Source organism: Monomorium pharaonis, chromosome 1 (genome assembly GCF_013373865.1).
Source record: "Monomorium pharaonis isolate MP-MQ-018 chromosome 1, ASM1337386v2, whole genome shotgun sequence".
Taxonomy (NCBI): domain Eukaryota; kingdom Metazoa; phylum Arthropoda; class Insecta; order Hymenoptera; family Formicidae; genus Monomorium; species Monomorium pharaonis.
This window is the reverse complement of record NC_050467.1, coordinates 21,649,547-21,671,687: the sequence shown is the minus strand read 5'-3', so window position 1 is coordinate 21,671,687 and position 22,141 is coordinate 21,649,547. Positions and strand designations below refer to the sequence as shown.

Sequence of the window (22,141 nt, the reverse complement as noted above, 5' to 3'; positions counted from 1 at the left end):
TTGGTCACGACAAAAAGAGAAGAATAATATATAAAAATATTAAAAAGTAAAATTGCTCAATATTTTATAACAACTATTAAACATTGGTAGAAATATATATTAGTTAATGAAAAATTTATTTCACTGATTCGCGCCCCTTAATTTAAAGATTTGTAACTATTACAGTTCATGAAGTTACGTACTTTTGCTAATCATTCGTTGTACACAATAAGGCCTAGAATCGATATGTTACCGTGACAAAGCATGTGTTACTGGAGGTATCCATGTTTGCTATGTACGATAGCTTTGTTACACGAGAAGACTGGACACATCATGCCTGGCACAACATGACGTGATTTCGCTCAGAAGAAACCAATCAGTGACGATCGACGTTCTCGCAATCGATAGAATACAGTTAACGAAGGACTTGACACACATACCTGGCACATATGATCGACACAGTCATCCAAGTTTGTGGAACAATTGAGGCCGGTGAAGCCGACTGGGCATTCGCAGCTGTAGTGGGTCTTGTGGTCGACGCATCGGCCTCCATTCTCGCAGGGGTCGTGACCCTTTGTGCAAAAGGGTATCTTCTCCTCGCAGTATTCTCCCATGAATCCTGGGGCGCAGTCGCATCGATAGGCTTGTACGAGGTCGACGCAGGTTGCGTTGTTAGCGCATCGGTTGTTGGCACAGTCGTCGACGTTGCTCTCACATCGAAGTCCCTTGTACCCGGGGGCGCAGTCGCAACTGTCACACACCGACTGAACGTCAATCGAGACATTGAGCCCGACATGCGATCGCGGTAGATTCGCCAAAGGTACTCTACCGCGGGCAATAAACTGCCGGCACTGCTCTTCTTTCTATTTTTCTCCACGTTTATAGCGCGTTAAATTTGACAATTAAATACTTTTATTATGAAACAATAGAAAATATTTTAGAAAACTAGAATAATGCACTAGTGTACAAAAAATAAATTATAAGTTGCATGTGCAGCTCTATTATTTAGTTAATTATCTTAGTTAATCTTAACTAGATTGAGACCAAACTTAATTAGAATTAATTAGAATAAATAAATAATTATTATATTAGTTCTGCAATGTCTTTAATAATCTACAAGTAATAAAAATGAAGCTATATAAACTTTAGATAGAATTCACTGTTATCTTAGACAAATATGCTTGTGTCGATCTGACGTATATGTACTTGGCGCAAATAACCAACGTGTAAGTTCGGCCCTTCGATTTTTCGATAATCGCAACAGCTTCTCTGTTATGAGCAGGTTATTGACAGCGCCGTCGGTAGTTTATAGCCTGCAGTCGTCACTCCTCGGGGCTCACGTGCAGAGGGTCCCGTTTATTACGCGTGTTGAGAGCTGGAATTTGACGAACGCCCCGATCGTGTTCCACTTCGGATGCCACTTTAAGCAGCATGGCGCGTCAGAATTGTCAAAATAGCATAGCAAGTCAGAGAGACAATTTTTTTATTAAACCTCCACGGTTTATGGTCAAATTCAAGCTTCAAGACGTTCCATTCGTCTATATAAGCATCCTTCATACGTGCATATTTACGTCTACTTTGGTGTCCAAACAAAGACATTTCAAAGAACTACTTGATTCACGCGAAATAATTTTGATAGCGTGCAGGTTCTACTAATAATTCTACAATACCTACGTTATTATAAAAGTGTCTACTTTCCAATTATGTAATTACATAAATATACCAACATATATTTTTACTATAAACAGCAAGATTTTTCTTTAACAAATTCAAGATTATTGACTTAAAAATAAATTGATTTTATGTAATTTTATACAGCAAATTCTATATTGAGCGCTATTGTCATTTACATAATACATGATTTCCTCTTAAGACAGTTATTCAAATCAACACAATTAAAAAATTGATAGGCTTACTTATTCAAATTATGTTTGAACGCGCAATTCGTAAATGTGCTACGTAATTTTGTAAGCAAATTCGCGAAAATTTAGGCAAGAGGCTGACGTGAGAAAAAAAATAAAAAAAGCTGCAAAGATCGAAAGAAATTTTATCTAGATACGATGCTGTCGCAAACGTTCTACGGGCACCACTGAACGAGCAACTCTAAAGTCAACCCGACGAGCCACTACACTGATCAAGGTTCGGATTGCCGCGTTCGGTAAGTACCTGAATCTTCCTTCCTCCAGTACTTTGCAAGTTCCGGAGTTCCTGCAAGGATTTCCATAGCACGCGTCAATTTTATGCTGACACCGGTCCCCATGATATCCTGGCGTGCACTTGCAACGGAACTGCCGGTCCGGAAGCGCCTCGCAGTATCCTCCGTTTTCGCATGGCGAGGTGTAACACAGGTCGCACTTGGCCAAGACTTCGGCTGGCTGCTGCTTGGCTGCGCGGAAGAAAGGTCTACGATTAATGAGCAATTTTAGTACCCTACCGTGATGTTGGGCCAAAAAACCACGAACTAAACAGACTGCGTCGCGCTGTACTACGAAAAATCAAAAACACTGTCACGTGCGACAACCAGTATGCGATTGCGGATCAGTAATGGCCAAGCAACTGCAAACATTCTTTCCTCTCTGCTTTTTACGAGAGCTGCTACGGGCTGCGTATTAAACATCGTTAAAAAAAGAACGAAAAGTATTTGTACTTTTTGTGTCTAATGGAAAATCGATGTTCAATGAGTCGTTCTACAGCAAAGCTCGTTACCGAGCGGGATAATGATTTGCATTTCCTCGGATGATAAATATTCTATTGAGCAATACTAATGAATGTTACTGAATATCTAAGTAAGAGAGTGTTTGAATTAAAGTTCAGAATTGAGGATAAACGATCGTCCGAGTCTATATTACTACATCAACAAAGCATTACCGTCCTCACGGACAGCAATTAATTTAGTTGGCGAAAGACGCCAAGAAGGTTTCTTGGCCATTCTGCCCGCAATCGAGATATACACTTATGAGATATTTACTTTTGCATTGAAAGGCACTAGCCGGTGTCGTCAAAAGCAATTTGTCTCTCATCGCGGGTGGTTCCATGCACCTAGCGATGCCAGGCTCCACGTAATCTTTCTTCACCCACTCGGCCAACCATCGCATGCTGCAATCGCAGTAAAGCGGGTTGGACCCAAGGGCACTGTAAACATCACGATCGATAAATGGCTGGTATCGAAAATCGAGTGCGTGTAGTTTACAAACGGAGTGATACTCACAGATGTGTTATAGACTTGAGATCCTCGAACGCTCCCTCCGGGATCACCGATATGTCATTACCGTGCAGCGAACTGAAAACGGAAATTAAATTATATTTTTTATCGAAATGACTTTAATTTGTCATTTTATTGAACTTGAAAGAGACTCAAATATTGAGTAATAGTTTATAATTTTTACGATCAGCGTTATAAAATTTTGCTTTAATACCTTTATTTGCAAATAATTAATTTTATTGTGTTGCAATTTAGATCGCAACATTCAAACGTTCCTTCAATATAAAAATTTTATTCGCATATAGGCATATGTTATTTTCATTCAGATTGACAAATTTATTAATTAATTACGATTAATTAAATAATTTCAGCTCGGTAAAATGTTGAGCGTGTAACAATCGTCAATCGTGCGAATGATGCATGAAAGTGTGGAACAGATTTCTTTTTCGCGACAGCAAAAGAGGCACGTCATGATGACAAAGTTTGAGTCGAGCACTTGCACATGTGACTTACATTATTCGGAGGTTTTTCAATCCCGCGAGAGCATTTCGTTGCACGCACTGCAGCTTGTTGTAACTGATGATTCTGCAAAAGAGATTCGTATGTCGTCCATTACGTAAACGGTTTCGCGAATCTCTCCCGAGAGAACTCCCGGGGTAACGGAATAAATATTCGACTTACAGGTGCGACAGCTTCGTGAGATTCTTGAAGGTATCGTTGGACAGCATTCCGATCTGGTTGTTGCTCAGATCCCTGAAAACGAAGCGGACGTTAAACACGGCGAAAGCCGCTTGAAAGATATACGGGAAGGTGCATGCGTGTTTTATTTACAGTCTGGTGAGAATCCTCAGGTGGTTCAGCCTCTCCGGCTGGATCGTCTTGATGTCGTTCACGTCCAAATACAGCTCGGTGGTTTCCGGTGGAATCCCGCGTGGAATCTCTGTAAGCTGAGACCTCGAACATCTCACCACCGAACCCGCGCAATTACATTGAGGCGGGCAGTAATCGTCGCCTAGGCAACCCACGCTGTCGTCTGATGGGCGTAAAATAGTTCGTGGATCGTTAACAGGACTTACAATTTAGATTGCGAATTATTTTGTCGAAGCAAATAAAGACGATATGCAGCGATAGCGACTGGATTATTCGTGAAATTTTGTTTCTGCACGAGCGCGTAGACAACATGTAAATCGAAGGCATGAAACACGCATTGTTCGCAAATTTAGATTTAATTAATGTGTTGCATTGATTTCGATTTAGTATGCGTGCAAATCAATTTGCATGCAAAGCTGCTATCAATTCTGTAGAATACGTCATATTTGTACTCTATTTTGAATTCATAGCGCTCGACCACAAAACGCAATGATACAAATTGCGAGCGTATAAGATATATCTACAAGTGCTACAGGTGACCAAAATCAATTATACAATAATGTATTAAACGCACTGTTGCATTTGAATTCGTGGTGTGGAATATCCTTGATGATGGCATCTTTTAATCGCGGTGGATCGTGACAACGGCCAGTGATTCCGGCTATATCTCGTTTCCTCAGCCATCCGGCGAACCACGCGAGATAGCAGTTGCACGATAACGGGTTACCTTGCATGTTGCTGCAGTCACCGAAAAAAAAGTATATCAAACGATACAGCAACAATAAGGAGGCAGTAACACGGAGATTATACTCTGATTATTACAGCTGATATGTAATTATTGCAGAGATATAACAGAGCGTAATTTTTTCCAGCTGCGTTTTTACTGCTTGCATTTCTCACAAAAGATAATGGAGATTAAAAGAGGATATGACACAAAAAGATAATGAGAAAATTTACAGATAACAATTTCTATGCAGCAGTAATCTTATTGTTGTTTGATTATACGGCGAACTTACATGGCGCGTATGTGCGGCATTCCGTCGAACGATCCCGGCATAACACATGTAATGGAATTACCATGGAGATTCCTACGCAGAGTAAATTATGCGAGTAATCATTTACCGTGCGATAGCGTTTTATCAGTGCTAGATGGTACGTTTTGCTCAACGAGGTACTTACAATGTTTTAAGGCTCGGTAGGCTGGCGAACATTTTGTTGTGCACTTCTCGCAGTCTATTCTCGGACAAAAGCCTGCGAAAAAAAAGCTCGTCATCGAAACGTGAAACGAGATTGCGAGCTAAGTTGCGTCGCGTTACAATTCCCTGTCACTTTTTACGAGTCGATAAATATTATTTCTTCGAGCCAACGAGCATACAAACGTTATGAACTTAATAAAAGCACGCGGAGACATTTTGAGGGTGGTACCACGTGGTGTGTAAAGCTTTTATATTTCTTAAATTCCAAATATAAAGCGCCCGAAAGCGTTACTCGATTTTAAAGTGTGGCTGTTAACTCTAAAGAATTTATGACGTTATATATTAGATTATAAATCGCACGTATTAAATGATACAAATGGCGCGTGTCATTTAATCTTAATCACGATATTGTTGTAAGTATATTAATAAAAATTAATTTACCAGTACGTAGTAATTGGATTTGACAAACCGTGACACGCAATGAAAAGAATGCTATACCGCTCGGGTCTTTGACGAAAAAGCGTTGCATTGTTTTAATAATTGTCCTCCGGAAACAATGCGGTCTTCGAAAATTCCCCGAGAGATTCTCTAAAGTTGAAAATATCGACTAGAAGAGGCCGCGGAAAGAAAACAATCCTTGGTGTTACACAACGGTACTTCTAGAACGGCTTCTATTGTGCCGGCAAAGACGAAGTTTTCCGGAAAGACAACGACGACGACAATGTCGCAGAGAAGAAGCAAGTTGCGGTGTGCTATAACGAAAGCGGTATAATTCGGAACTCGCGTTGTGACTTACAGGTCGGTGAGATTGTGAGCCCCTTGAAAGGCGGACGCCTCGATGCGGGAGATTTTATTTTTCCTGAGATCCAGATGTTGCAGCTCGGGCAGCTTCTCAAAAAGGCCGTCCGCTTTGATCTTGTCCAGTTCATTGTTGCTCAACAACCTGGCGCGGACACACATGCGGAAAGGAATGTATATAGAACGAAGTCACGAACTGTCGTTGCCGTCGAATATGCATGCGTGTTTGCGATATGCATGTATAGTTGGTTTGTTAGTCGACAATGTAAAAAAAAAAGAGCGAAATTGGTACTTTCCGTTCGTTACTCCATCACTTGTTTTCGACTACCCGCCGAGCAATTTATTTGCTACCGCGTTATAACAATGCGCCGCTCAATAAATTTTACGAATTGCGCGCTGGAATAACTCTCGTGCAGAAATTGGTGCGTTGCAGAATGCTCGTGCGATATATCGAACAATAGTGTAACTTGCAGTTGATTGTTCTGCTTCGTTCGTAATTAATATGCTCTAACGTTCGGGTAAAACTATTAACTTGGGATATATCGAAGTAAAAAAAAAAATGTTCCGCGCATGAAATAAAATAAAATAATAAAATGGTACGGTAGCCCGTTGTTTTATTTTCGAACTGGATAGCTTTTAAGTACAAGATGCGATCGCGCAAAAGAATAAGTGATAAATTTTACAAGAATATAACGTCCACTAAGAAGTTTGAATGTAAAAAATACAAGGGTAGCAAAGATAAAAGTTAAAAATCATGTATACTAGAAAAGCATTAGTCTTTTATGCATGTAGACCTTATTGTAAGGATTGGTGTATTGATTATATTGAATGGTATCGAGAAATTAATTTTTTTCACAAAGCGCCGATTCATCGAACGGATCGAATGCGTAATTTACTGCGAATAATAGTCCAATCTTCATTGTTCTTTTCCTATTACACTCCACGATTTAATCAGGTGATTATCTGGTTCAACGATCGAATTAATATTCGAACGGAGCGACGAGAATTCTCTACAGACGAATGATATTCATCCTAACTACTCGTCTGGACAGTTCCGACCGTCCCGATCGATTGGCTTGTCCAATACTCGATAATTTAAAGCGAACACTTTCTCGTGGAAAAGTAATAACAATTTAGAATGTCTGTCATTTTACCGAGCCGTTACGTTAGATTAAATTAATTGTAAAATAATTGTAAAGCAGAAATGTAACTAATTCCAAGCCAGAAATTGGAAACAATGTATCTATTCGTAATTAATAAACTTCGTAGTTATTTCCAGTATTGTCACCTATTTTGATTATACGGATAATTTAAACGATTTTTTTATTGTTATCTTTGGCATTACATCGTTTTGCAAATTTAGTCTACAATTCACAAATAATCATTAATTTGCATACATTGTATACATCTATGCTCATCATATTAACTATTGCCATTGGTTAAAAATAGTTATGATTAATGGTTCATATTTATCAATGTCAACTGTTTTCATAATCCTTTAATATTGCCCATATTCCTTCATATTGCTAATTTGTGACTTTATACGTGTACATTTAAAAAAAGTCGAAATATTAAGAAACAAATGTTATTTATAACATTTTTTTATATTTATGGTTATAAATAAATTTAACTAATGATAATAAACATATATTTCTATGAAATGTTTCATATTTCTTATTGATATATTTATTTGTTGGCTAGAAATAAAATTTTATTTCGTTATATTTAGATAAGAATTTATTTTAGTGTATTTATCCTACAAATAAAAAAATATTTTGAGTATTTTTTTTCTTACAATCAACGTACCAACTATACGTGTACTGCAATTATATAGAATATTCATTATTTATATGACTAAATAATTTTTATAATTTGCAGATATTATTAGAAGCGTAGCATAATTATTAAATGTTACAACGTATAATTATTACTCATTTATTAAGAACGGCTTGTTATACCTTTAATTAAAAGCAACGCGCCTGGCCGGTACTATTATCTACTATCTCGATATCGAAGCTTAAATATTTTAATGGAAACATCTCCCTTATTTTAGATCGACCAACTGCCTCTTCATCAGCGCGATGTCACACAGTATTTTGGGAGGCACTAAAAATGTTCGCGGTGCAAGTGCGTTCAGCGTGACAAACATAACTGCGCGGAATATATTGCGGATGCTGCTACATCCTGTATGACATAAATTGAGTTTGCCTTTGGTTCTCTCATTTTGCACGCCCACGTACATCGTTCAACGACATAACGACAAGTAAAATATTGTTAGAGGAAGCTTTTTAATAGAAGCTACGTCCCTTTGGCCGACAAGTCTTTCTGCTGCCGATGATTTACTCATGAAAAAGTTTACGAAGTTTATCCGACGGGACTGTGATAGCATCGGCGATTAACGTCGGGATTAACAGCGCGCGTTCTTTCTCTGGTTTTCACGCGTGGCGGTTTAACACGTCAATTAAGAGAAAGTATACTTACAAAGTCGACGTGTAAAGCGGCAGGTCTTTCGGTATCGCGGTTAATCTCTTGTTGGAGCAATCGACCGTCGCGCCGTTGCATGTGCACGGCGCGGGGCAAGCGCCAGGCAGAATGCACTCGCCGGCCCTTTTCGTTAACAGCTCCTCGTCACCTGCGGACAAAATTTCTGGGTAGGGTCGATTTCTAACAATCGCGCCTGAGCAACACTTCCGCACTCGATCACGACCCTGCTTTGACGACACACGACGGGATTAATGTGTACACGTCGTGCGCAGAGCAGTACTGTAATATCCCGGCCACAGACGAATGCTTGCGTTCCTTCGTGAAAATTATGTTGGTCGCGCGTAATTATATAGTAAACGTAATGATGATGATGATGTCGATTCATTAACGATAAATTTTGATAATGAACAGTGTAATTAATGGCCCCGTTAAACGAAGCCACCCGTAAGCGTGATGCCATATGTACTTGCACGTTAATCGAGTGTTTAACGTCGTGCGTTAGTGTTGAGGGCTAAATATATGTTTATGTATGAGTGCGGGGCTATGAGTACGGCAGAAATGATTTATCATCATATTATACACCACATTACAAATTGCTGGGTGTGATGTACGCATACGATGTACGTAATTATATTGGCGATACACATTGCAACATGTATAACGCCGACTAGCATCTCGCGTAGCGACTGTGCTTTCTCCGGGGTGGACGAAATACAATAGCGGCTTTTATTCGTCGATTGTTGAGGCCAAGGAGAAAAGAGCGAGAAAATTAAACGTCGAGAGCGATTTTTTTTTTCTCTTTCCCGATGTGAATACGTGCGTACTTCTTCCTTTATCGCCGTACGTTTTCACAAATTAATAAAAGCGAATATTAAAAGCTGTTGCTGATAAAATCAATTAGAAGAAGAAGAACATCCATTATTTCTGTATTGAAAAATAATGTAACGAATCAAAGATAAAAAGCAGATATTCTGCAGAAATACACCTTTGTAGAATATTAATATTTTATATGAATGTAAAACTGACAGAAGTTTTGCCTAAGGCAAATAAAACTTAAAAAAATAAACAATGGAAACAAATTTGTATGTTCTGTAAACAAAGTTAAAATTGATCGATTACTCTCCGTTGTCTCTTCCACTGCCTCGCCAATACTCTTATGTACTCGAATGGAAGTGCTGCTTAAGGAGCAACATTTGTTTCCTTCTACGAAAACTGGAGAAGCACTCTCCTCCTAATTCCCGCGAAATCCTTCGTAATGCAGAACCAAGGGTATCGTGTAAATTTTTGCCGTGACCGGAGGCGCAAGTTGCGAAAGTTGTCTACAAGTTTAATGCTCGCAACGTAAGTTCCTGTTTACGGAACTAGCAATATGCGCACATTTATACCGGAATAGATGCACTAACAAGATATTTATTTTTTTCAACTCTGAATTGAGTTCCGTGTGCAAATAATATGGAATAAGTCTCAATTGGGTAGATATATATTTTTTTTAACTTTTTTACTAACTATTCGTACTACCTGTCTCTTATTTATCTTGGAACGTAAATAAATCAATATAGTACTTTGTACATTGTTTATTGTTTATTGGATATTGTTTTAAAAAAATATTTTATCTTTGACAACATTAAATCTTCAAATATGCTTTATAATGTATATATTGCAATAACTTGTGGAATTGAGTTATACAAATAAGTAACATTTATTTATTTTTGAAAATGCATCAATTGTGCATCAATTGATATGATTGCGAGACTTGTTCTTTATTATATAAAATCATATATTATATGACTGTTTGGTATTCAAAATGTTAACAAGCAAGATGTTACACGGTTCTGTTGAGTTTTTGCGTCTCATTCCCTGTATAACCGCATGTACAACGCGCATACGTACAGTGGTACATATGCTTTTCGAAATTGTACGGCATACAAGGCGAGTGCATCCAGATGAAACTTGAGGCTGCATAAGGGAAGGTTAGAGACTTCTGGATATTATTCTCAAACGGATACGGCAAACACGAATCTCTCCGTAAAAAATATGTCGTAAAAGATGCATTTTACCAAGAAGACATTCATGCTCTTGCAATAAATTTCTCTAGAATTATGAAGTCGCAAAAGGACGAGACATATGCAAACGACCGCGATGAAAATAGCAGAGACAAGGAATTTTTGTAATTCCGGAAGTCGCATATCAAAATTTACGGACTGCGATATAATAGCATGCTATGAGTGCATCATACGTTCGCATAAAACATATATGATGTATTTCATCAAGGGACTTTTAATTATAGAAAATATAAATTTGATCTGATATTTGTTATAACAAATTGTATTGTAAAATATGTTTAATCAACTTCCTAAAATTTAAAGATTATGTTGCTATTTGAAGATCAAAATATCGATATTTATAGCGTGGTTATCCGGTTATCCAATTTATTAAAATTTCAACGGTTATCCGATAACCAAAGTGGTTTATTAAAATTTCAAATACATCATAGTCTCTTTATTCAATATTTGTATACGTCATATCTTAACAGTATAATATTCTCAAATATTTTCTTACAATTTTCTTTTATAAACATGAAGTTTAAAGGAAAATTCCGTATCTTGGCGGAAAAATAGTTTCATAAAATGCATCCTTTCTAAGGCACAACGACAATCGTTTGTATGTAGTTCCGTTTCGGTAAATGATTATTATTATGCGAGCGAGTTTGTAAACGTGTCTGCGAATAATAATATCGGCTGACATTAATGCACACCGGGACGGTATTACGGTTAGCATGATACATCCATCGACAATTACATGCGTCCGGCAAAGTGACCAGCATTTATCCTGCCGTGCGAGAGCACCTATATAGATCGTCTGGTCACCTGTTCTGGACGTGTCGACAAGAACGAAGAAGAATCGAGATAGAGAGAAAGGAAAAGACGTACGTGGCTGGATACGTGATGCAAGAAGCGATGGGAATGATGGTGGGTGATTTCACACGTAAAAATGGTAACCGTGAATCGATTTGGATGCGGCACACCATGTGCCATTACGTGTGATTGATAATAAAGTAACACAATTGATCAGTTTCAATTGCTCGGCATCGGTTTTCGATATATCCTTTCTTAGTAAAAGAGCGAATATATTAATTTATAAATGGTGATGTAATCTGATTTCCATTCTGCTTATTCGCTTTCTCTTATCTTCTATACGTAAGGTAAGCTACTTTCGATTTTTGACATTTTAAAAGCCGTGATGAGACAGATGATAAAACGTTATTTATTTAAGTTGTATTGATGCGAGAGTGAATAATTAATTTCATACAGATATGAATATGAATGTAAATACATATATGATAATACGAAGATTTGAAGATGAAATGTAAATGAGAGTCAGCGGATAATAAGGGCTTATTTACATTCATCGTGCAATATATCTTTCTCCACATAGACTACCGACCTGTATAATATTCTGCCGAAGTGTTAAGAAGAGATATACCGGAAAAGTCGAATTGTGCTTACCCTTACATTTGAACTTGTCGTCCCGCATTGAATCGATCTTCCGTTTCTGCGCTCTTTTTGGCGTTTCGCATTTCGCGCCGGATGTCTCTATAGGATGCGCGTGAAGATACGCGCTCAGCCAGCGTAGATTGCAATCGCATATGAACGGATTCCTCGCCAAATGTCTGCGAAAAAAAGAATTTAATTACTGGAGATACTTAAAATACAATATAAAAAATATATTTGGTTAATTATTTAACAATAAAAGTTTTTATACATTCGACCAAATTATGAGGAAAGGTTTGTAAAAATTTTTGTATTAATACGAACAAAGTTTTAATGCTTCGCAGGTTGTCGAAAGTCCCATTAGCTAACGAACGTATATTATTGTCGTACAAAGACAGTAAGGTGAGACTGCCTAAGTCTTTGAACAAGTCTGTTCGTATGCATGATATCTCATTGGCATTCAGTAACCTGAAACAATAAGTTTCGCTATAATTTCCAACAGTTGCCTCGTTCCAATGCTTCACGGGAAAGCGAGAACAATACATGAAGCCATGAATAAAAACATTTTCTTCAGTGGTTCTAATATGAATTATTAATTCTCGTCTCCTTGAAGTCGACCTTGCATCATGCAATAGAAAACTATACCATTTCCAATTTATTAACTTTAATAAAACTGGCTTCCATGCAATTATTCGTTTTAGTTTTAAATTTTGCTCATTACGTTTATAGCTTTCTTTTCTTGTCTACTCACAATAACTGTAGATTTATCAGGCCTTGGAAAAGACCAGCTGGTAGGTCCGTAATTTTGTTACCATATAGAACTCTGCGACAAAATGCATATTTATTTAGTGTTGTCATTAGGCAGAAAAGAATATTATTTAAAGTGTATCAGTAACAAAAAAATGCATACAGGGATTCAAGGGATTTTAATCCGTGGAAAGCATCTGCCGCTACCTTTTTTATCTGGTTGTTGCTCAGGTCACTGTGGGCAAAAAATCGAAAACATATAGAAGTATTAAGTATTGCAATAGCGATCTGAGTGTATGTATTAAAGTAAGTCAATCACAAACATCACTCACATTCTACGCAATTTTCTGTATGGCGAGAAAGCTTTGGGTGGAATTTCTGTGATGCCATTCTGTTCCAGTCGCCTGCAGGCAATTATAAAAAAACAAATTATACAAATAAATTTACAAATCCACACATTTATGTTACTGACTGCTTCACAAACCCTCGAGATTACAGAGCGGTTTCTGCTAAATAAAATATTTAAATGGAAGTAATGCAAATAATGTCATTAATTTGGGTAAATATGTATTATAACGGCAACCTCTCCTTTTTTCTTGTAATTTTTATATTTGTTTATTTTGGTCTCTAAATAAGATTCTGATAAGGAAAATCGTCACTCATATTCCGTTTATTTTTAATTAATTTTGAACATTTTTCGATGTCAGTAAGTCAGACCCATAATGACTCTGATAACATATATCAAGGTCAGTAAAATCGATGAGGTTGCCTTTATTGTGCATAATTACCTTAATTTGTTATATCTTGCGCAACAACTTGTACAATACCATATATTATGGTACATACCAAATAAGAACAAAAAGAGCATTTTAGAGAACAACACATAGTTCAGTCAATTCGTTATCGGTAATGATCGCGAGAAAGAAATAAATCTCAGACGAAAAACAGGTACACAACGCGTGAACATGGAGTGACGGTTTTGCTTACAACTCAGTGGTGTCCTCGGGAAGGTGGGTTGGCACTTTCGTCAAGGAGTTCTCTCTGCAATCGACGATCCCATCAGCACATTTACAAGGATGCGGGCATTGGGGCTCAGCGCTGCATTCCGATCCCGTTCGCTCGACCAGACCTGAACACTTGAACTCGTGCTCCTGCAAACAATAGGTTTAGAAGTCGCATTAGGCACTAAGTGGATTAACAAGAAGCGATATCGATAAACTTAGATTTACATCACAGATTTACAATCACAAAATGTTTTGTAAAAATCTTCTTTCTCATACAGAGAATATTCAATTTACAATTAAAATAGTACTCCATTAAAAAGTCTGACAATTAAACTATAAGCGCATATACGTGATTTAATAAGAATTACATAAAAAAATATGTTTAGGTATTATTTAAATAAATTTTAACGAGAAATAAACATTTGTGGATTTTGTAAATCAAAATTCAATAGATAATAGCATAATTCTTTGATCGGACTCACCTGCACATCACCGAGACTGCGATCTTTGAGATGAGCCGGAGATGCGCATCGTGTATGTTGCCCTAGGCGTGAATGAGCCCTCAAATGACGCGATAACCATGCTAAATGGCAATCGCATGCGAAAGCGTTATCCGCAAGTTTCAAAGTTCGCAAATGCGACAAGCCGTTCAGCATCTCCTTGCCAAGCGTTACAAGTTTGTTATTATTCAGCATTCTGAAATGAATAATTAATTTGAGCACGTTATATTCTCGCGAACACGAGATAGCTTTGACATAAAACACTAAGTAATTTTAATGAATTCTCATGTACTTACAATATTTCCAAGTCTTTCAGTTCTCGTATCGAAGCCTCGTCCACGCAAGTCAGCACATTGTTGTCAAGTAATCTACGAAGAGTAAAATTTTATAATTTTAAATTTATGTAAAATTTAAAATTTTTATCTAAACCCTTCTTACATAAAAGAGATAATTATGCAAGAGAGTGTCATGGAGTATACTTCAAAGAAATTTTGTGAGCTACGCTTAAACTACTAGAATTGTCTGACCACGTGACATTTTACTACTTAAACTGACAAGTGATATGAAAAAAGATATGCAGCATGATATAGAACAATTATATGTTACACAGTAGATTAAATAATAAAATATAAACTCAAATACAAACTCGTAAGTTTTTTATCTGAAATTATATCAGAGCTTTATCTGTAATGTGAGTAGAGTTGTCATATGTAAAACATCTTGAGCACAGTTTGTAATGGGCTACTAGACTGTGACTAAATGGCCTCGAGAGAGATTGTTACGACACAATCTGTCTTTGTGGCAAGCACATCCGATAAGATACTTACAAATGTCTGAGAGCGGATACTCCTCTGAGAGTCTTCGGTCCTATGGTGGCGATCTGATTGTGGCTAAGATCTCTGTAAAATAGAATATAACATTTTCTTTCAAAATGTCCGATTGCCATTTGTCAAACTATTATTTGTTTTCTATAATCGCAATCTTAAAAGTTAATTTAACATCTTACAAAGTTATATTATAAAATCATACTTAATATTTAATTTAATTAACACAGAATCAAAGACCTCTAAAAGATGTAACTTTAAAAACATTATTAAACTATATTAAACAAGACATATATATATTTTTTAAATTTTTTTAGACTTTTTTCTTTTCCAAATTGACATTTTAAAAAACTTAAACGTAATTAGAGACTAATGTATATATTTTAGTATTATTTATATTATTCAGATTATGTCTATAAAAATGTTAGCGCACTTTCTTGTCGTTCTATCTTTATTCTTTAAAATAGCTAAGGATAGAATGCTCGTATAAAATAAACGTAAAAATGTATCATTAACTGGCGATGTGATATTTGTGAATTCTATTTTCAGTTCAACCTGTAAAATAAAATAAATCCAATTTTTCAATTGTACTCAAAATCAGAAGTGCCTTGTCCCAATTTCTCGCAAGTGTGATTGTTGCAGGCGTGCATTCAAAAACTATCGCATCCCATCGGCGTCACGTTTATCAGATTCGCGTTAACTCGCGACTGTACATTGACCCCTCAGCTTTTACGTTCTCAAAGACGGATGACCACGTTCACCATCATCGGTGCAACACCCGCTTGTTCCACTTTATTGCGGCTGCTAGTCGCGAGTTCGTCCTATATTTTCGATCAATTATTCAAGAACGTCGAATGCCGCGACAAGTGCCTCCTTGCGGCATATACACGATTATCCCCCAGAAAGTTACCGTTGGTGCGTGTGACCAGTCACACGTGCACCAGACTGTCACGTGAGTGACTATAGACTTCGCAAGTACTCCTCATCGCGGTCGGGATCGTTACCCACGTAACGAGTTACCATTTCCACGGTCTCACGCGACAGCCGGTTGCTTTCGAATTATCTTAACGTAGTCACTCGCAGCTCGGACAAAAATCGACCCGCGACAAACTCAATTTATACAAAGATGTTCATTGTGCATGTGCAATATGCGTCGATATATTGTTCTTCTTTTTCAAGCTAAATTGTAAAAATTAAAAAATCTCATGTATAGTATACCAAAATGATAATAGTACATGTTGTCCTAGCCATTCTTTTTGCGTGTGCAAAAGACTCTACTACAATTAAATACGTTAATGAAAGAATGAACAAGGGTTAGTAAATAATTGAATTGTCTCTCTCTCTCTCTCTCATTGATATGGAAAGACACCTTCGAACGATGGAGGGTTAGACAAATGGCGCGGTCGGAGCCCCTCGAAAAGCGTGCCGATATCGTGGAACCTCGAAACCTCTTCTCGAGGTCTGAACTAACCAGAGGCTTGTGATGATAGGTTGGGGTCTCGGAGTACGGCTCGCCATTGACCATCCATTGGGTTGGAACTCGCAATCTGTAATTATGTTCGCGAGGGAATGCAGGAGGGGAAGGGGAGGGCTCATGGTGAGCGAGAGAAGAACAACAAAAACGCGAAACGTAGAATGAGGCGGAGGGGAGCGGGGAGGAGGGGAGGAAGACGACGAGGGACGTAAGGTGAGAGTGCGAGACTGGGAGATTGAACTCCCAGCTCGCTCGAGCCAATTCAGAAAGTAATTACCGAATTTCGACGCGCGCGGCCACGTCTGCACCGAACGCACAAAGGGAACTCGCGTCATTCGCGTTCGAGTTGGCCGGCGCGAAATATTATTGTCCCCGTAGAGTTTGATCGTGCCATCGAATAAACGTTTGTCACACGCGCAATAAAAGTTCATCTCTCTAGAGTACTTTCGCGGAACTATGAAACGAATTAAAAACGGTTTTGTAACTATCGATTATTGATCAGAAACTTTATACTTGACACCATTCCCATTTGTTACACTTGTTGGCAAAAGTTCTCTTAAAAATGATTTCAAGAGAAACGAGAGAGTATAGGTTGATGAATTAAATGTATTCCATTCTATGAATTTAATAAATTGGGAGAATGTGCAACAAGAAGAAATGCATGCGAGAAACAGGGAGGGATAAGCTGGAATTGAGTATTTTCACATACAGAAATTTGGGGATATTAAATTCCCACTGCGCCTGATCCAATCGCAAAAAGCAATCTCCGAATTTCCAAGCGCCCACGCTGATTCGACAAAGGGAACATGCTAAAGCCTGTTTGGAAATCGCTCTCATTATCTCAAGCGATTGATTACGAAAATAAAATCACTGAATTGTTAATTGCTTATATCAAATTAAATAAAAGTAAAATAAATAGAAACGCGCATAAAAATTTAATCAAACGTAAATTAATTCACATTTACTGAAGTAACACAATTAATTAGATGATAAAAAGACAATAAAATTACGACGTTAAATGAAACGTTTAACGAGAACGAGGCATACAAAATAAAGTCACGATGCATGACATCACATCGTCCGAGTCGACAAGCTAGGCGAGCTCGGAGAATAGACGACGATAATGAGCTGCGACAATAATCAACAGGGAAAACGAGCATTTGCTTTATGTGCTTTCGGTTCGAGGTATGTAAGTTGGAATAGGGGACCCGGGAAACCTCTCGGCTCACTCGGGCCAATCCAGAAAGCAATTACTGAATTTCGACGTGGCCGCGCCCGCGCGAAACTAACAAAAGGACTCGGTGGTCCTCGTCTCTCGTGAACAGCCTGTCCAATTCCAAGTGTTGCCGGCGCCGCTAACTGCTTTACCGCGATAAGAACGGGACGAAACGAGATCCGACGTGTATCGTCGGTTTATCAGGAACCTCCGTGCCTTACGATCTTTTCCGTCCACGCGGTAGCTACGATCGCGCGAGGGATTGCGAAACTTCAGAGAGAGAAGGCCGACGACGCGACGTCGTAGATTGCGACCGTGCATTCTTCGGCCGTGCAAGCTCCGGAGCTCAGAATGTTACGCGGAGACATTCGTAACAACGCTCCTGCGTATGTGGTAACCCGGTTTTAATAGCTTCCACGACGACGCCCTACGACGCTGGGATTCCTGGCATTTTGCGCTTAGCATACTTGCGACATGAGTTGAAAAACTGCGGCTGTCTGAAAACTTCACGCGCCCTCGAAAAGAGATTCTCTCGTACAACCGTCTCGATTGTTTGTAAAATTTTGTTAACTAATTTCTTTTTGCCTAAAAAAAAAAATAATAATAAAGATGTGAAATACCACGTACAAAACAATAGATAAAGCGTGTGACGAATGCACGAAAACGTCAAGTGACGTTATTAACGAGGTTTTACATCCGGGTCGCATGCAACGTAACGCCATAACGTCGGGGATGTGAGAGGGATTTACTGCAAGGCCCGTGAAAGCTGTATATAATACAGCGTATTACGATCGTCGGGATACACGATAACAACCGTACGATAATTATTACAGCCGCTCCCTCTCTCTCTCTCTCTCTCCCTCTCTCGAGTGATAAACCGAGATTGTGCGCGCAGCTCCTTGTATGACGGGCCTATAATTTGTCGACGTCGGAGAATCACCGGTGGCCTCCTCCGTGGTTCTCGAATTTTGTCTCCCTAAATCATTCGCGCGCGGGTTCGGTTCGGCGGACGTTTGTCCTGGTTATTATCAGCTTAAGCTCCGTACCGCGTGGACAAATGCTGCAAGCGTCATAAAACACTAGCCCGCGCACGTCGCTGTCCTACGTTATATCGCGTTACAAACGCCGCAATACGGCCGCACGCAGCGGTGCGATACTAATCAACGGAGTGTCCGCGCCCCTTTCCATTGTGTCAAACCATTTATTACCACGTAGGTTTCATCCTCTTACCGCGCGCGGGAATACCGTGCCTTTCTACGTTTGCGCGACGAGTTAATCATACGTTACGTTCACCGCGACCTGCCCACACCACGGCGGCGGCGTCCCCGCGTCGAATTTACGAGACGAGCACGTAATTATGCTTCACGTAGCTTTTGGCTGTGCATTAAGGAGAGCCTGATTAATCGCTCGTCCACTTATCGCTCAATTATCGGACCTACGATCTTACATTGGCGGTGGCTCACGCTTGTTTGGATGAGATTCACGTAATTGTACGTACTAGGACGATACGTGTAAATAGAGATTTAGATAAACAACGGTCATTACGGTTATTTATGTAGCAAGTTTTACAAGAGAGAGAGCGAAAGAGAGAGAGAGAGAGAGAGAGAGAGAATTAGGTACTGCGCAGTGTAGAGGAAAAACGTATTAAAATAATTCCGAGATACAAAAGCATTTTGTGCTCGTTTGTAGACTCGTTCGAACAAAGAACAAAATCCGACGTCTGGATTGTCTTTGCAAAAAGGGAAGATATCGAGTTTTGTGTAACGCGGAGTCCGATTTAATGTAATATAAAAAATTAAGGAGAAACATCTTCGATGGAGAGACGAGGACTGCGGGATTAGCTGCCGCTGGAATTACAAGTTTCCGAGAGTTTTGGAATAGCACGGCCGGCACAGTTCGTGAATTAGCATTCTCCCCGGCTCGCGATTTTCGCCGGTTTATCCGCGTCGGATGAAGGATTATCGAGCATCCGAACGCCCGTGAGAATCTCGCCGTAAGGTCGCAACATAATACGTCCCTTTGTAAGGTCGGTGGCTGATCCAGCCTTATCGTCAGAAACTGTAGGCTGTGCCCGAGCGAAGCGCGCGGAGCCTCGAGACGGGAAGTTTCGAGTCCCGTCCATCTTGCCCACTTTGCAGGATGATAGATGGACTATCTCCTCCTCCTCCTCCTCCTCCTCCTCCTCTTCCTCCTCTGCTTCCTCCTTTTTTTTCCCCCTTTTCTTTTTTGCTCTCCGCTGCGCTCCTCTTGTCTCTCTCTTTTTCTGTCTCGGCCTTCTCTCCCCGGATCTCCGGCCACCCTGTCATCCATGACGCGAGGAGGAGACTCGCGTACTTTTCGACCGCGCGGCTGGCAGCTGCCGCCGCCGCGAACACCAGGAACCTTCGAACGGGAAACGATTCGTGCCCGCTCGATCGCGATAAAGGCACACGATATCGGGCCGCTCGTCAAGCAGGCCTGTCTCTATTTTGTTTTTCTCTGCACAACCGTGGTAGCGCGTCGTGCCGCGTTTGATTGAGATTCCGGATCGAGAAGAATGTTACGGCGCGCGTTCGGAGAGAAGAGGCAACGGACGGGATGGCGTAATCACGGGATCGGAATTCCTTATGACATCAAGGTGGCTCCTCTCGTTAGCGAGAGAGGCAAACCGTATGTCGGATACGGAGAAAAGCAGTCATGTCGCTGAGAAGAGAGAGGTCGGCTCGCTCTCGACGGATAGCTTATGGATGAGCATAATTTGTGTGTACAGAACGGCCCGTACGCGACGGCTACGTGTTTTTTTCGATAATATCGCATCCCGAGATCACGCGGCCGTATAGTCGGAGAGACTCTGTACTCCGAAGTATCTTTTAATAAATTGTAGCGAGCGGAACCGGTCAGTGAAATCACAAAAATCGTAGTAACCTCTTATGAACGCCTGATTGTCAATTATTTCTCTTGGCATTTATTACCGAAACCCATAATACAGAATTTACTTTTAATATTAAGATCGATGCACGCGACTGGTTTCTCCACGCTTAGAGATTCATGCGCGTAACGCGAACCGCTGATTTTATCGTTTCGAAGTAATGACTTCATCGATCTTTGTGCCTGGCAAATGTCTAAAATCGTACAATCCCCCGCCCATTCGTTTCACCGCCACCATCGAATCAGGTCTCGCTAATAAGACAGTCGGCTGAGCGATAAGCGTGCCCGTACTCAAGCAGTTGGTCACGTAAGATAGGAAATACTTTGGCGAGTCGCGTGCAGAAGCGAGTGCGAGGTAGTACTGGCGTTGCATCTCGAACGATCGCCTTTAAGAAGCTACAGCCCGGGGTGAAAAGTCGCGTATATGCAGCGGCGCGTACATTCGATCGAGAAGTCCCGCATGGCGGGTTACACAAGCTCCCCGCCGGCTCGCGTTGTCCCACCTCCCCCTCCCGTGCATACGGTGGTTATGTAGGCCGTCGTCTGAAAAGTTTGTACGGTATAAACCCTCGCTCGCTACCCCTGTCGTCGCGCTTGACACAATGATGAGAAAGACAGAGAGAGAAAGAAAGAGAGTGGAGGAGGAGAAGACAGAGAGAACGAACATAGGGGGTCGCGAATACACGTGCGTATATTGTGCGCGTCTGACGGAATCTGACATTCGGACTGATCTCACGTGTAATTATTTCTCCCGAGATTTCGCTTGGCGAGGAACCCCTCGCGCGCGAAATACCGGCGCGGATGTTCCTACGATATTGCAAACTTTCATGACGTTGTAGACTTCGTTGCAACATCGCTCGTATCTCGCAATGCGCCGCTGCGCTATTTACCCCGCCGCGCGTTATGTACGCGTATACACCGCTGACAGATCGCATAAATCCCGCGGCATAATACGCTTGCGGCTCTTAACGAATTCTGTTCTTCTACGCTCGATATCTCAGCGCGGCGCGGCGATGATATATTTCCAATTCGCAATATCGCCCGCAATAATGCCCGTCGAACCTGTTAGCGAGACACTAATGCGTAACGCTAATACTCATGAATGTCGAAAGAAATTATTTCGTAATTATGTATTGCGTAAATAAAGTCCGATTATCGACAAATCTATTTAGAGTTCGCGTATTCTCCGATCGACCTGCAATCTCGTAATAATAATTCGCGTGTAATAATTTGTTTAATCGTACTCACAGGCGTTTTAAATTCATCATATTGCTGAAGAGAAGATCGGGCAAGTGACGTATTTGATTGTTGTTTAGCCGTAGCTTTTCTACTGCCACCAAATCTTGAAAAGCCCCTCTTTCGATGGTGTGTATTTGATTATTTGAGAGCAATCTGTAAATTGAAATTATTCTTGTAAAATATAAATAAGAAAATGTAATATTATAGTAA

At 39.9% G+C, this 22,141-nt stretch overlaps 1 protein-coding gene across 2 annotated transcripts in view; it reads right to left on the bottom strand.

Moving 5' to 3' along the window:
• Nucleotides 1-22,141, bottom strand: part of LOC105837603 (protein slit) — a 326,397-nt gene that overhangs the window by 8,025 nt on the left and 296,231 nt on the right. Inside the window, exons 3-24 of one of the 2 annotated variants that reach the window (XM_012682519.3) lie at nucleotides 21,941-22,084; nucleotides 15,099-15,170; nucleotides 14,568-14,639; nucleotides 14,254-14,467; nucleotides 13,755-13,918; nucleotides 13,100-13,171; nucleotides 12,931-13,002; nucleotides 12,772-12,843; nucleotides 12,345-12,488; nucleotides 12,036-12,199; nucleotides 8,527-8,677; nucleotides 6,044-6,190; nucleotides 5,231-5,302; nucleotides 5,068-5,139; nucleotides 4,626-4,789; nucleotides 4,013-4,214; nucleotides 3,863-3,934; nucleotides 3,695-3,766; nucleotides 3,188-3,259; nucleotides 2,948-3,111; nucleotides 2,146-2,365; nucleotides 420-729 (exon numbers count right to left, since the gene is read on the bottom strand). In XM_012682519.3, coding sequence (XP_012537973.1) covers nucleotides 420-729; nucleotides 2,146-2,365; nucleotides 2,948-3,111; nucleotides 3,188-3,259; nucleotides 3,695-3,766; nucleotides 3,863-3,934; nucleotides 4,013-4,214; nucleotides 4,626-4,789; nucleotides 5,068-5,139; nucleotides 5,231-5,302; nucleotides 6,044-6,190; nucleotides 8,527-8,677; nucleotides 12,036-12,199; nucleotides 12,345-12,488; nucleotides 12,772-12,843; nucleotides 12,931-13,002; nucleotides 13,100-13,171; nucleotides 13,755-13,918; nucleotides 14,254-14,467; nucleotides 14,568-14,639; nucleotides 15,099-15,170; nucleotides 21,941-22,084 — 2,908 coding nt within the window. The remainder of the gene's footprint in view (nucleotides 1-419; nucleotides 730-2,145; nucleotides 2,366-2,947; nucleotides 3,112-3,187; nucleotides 3,260-3,694; nucleotides 3,767-3,862; nucleotides 3,935-4,012; nucleotides 4,215-4,625; nucleotides 4,790-5,067; nucleotides 5,140-5,230; nucleotides 5,303-6,043; nucleotides 6,191-8,526; nucleotides 8,678-12,035; nucleotides 12,200-12,344; nucleotides 12,489-12,771; nucleotides 12,844-12,930; nucleotides 13,003-13,099; nucleotides 13,172-13,754; nucleotides 13,919-14,253; nucleotides 14,468-14,567; nucleotides 14,640-15,098; nucleotides 15,171-21,940; nucleotides 22,085-22,141) is intronic. The other variant, XM_012682518.3, reaches the window with a different exon arrangement.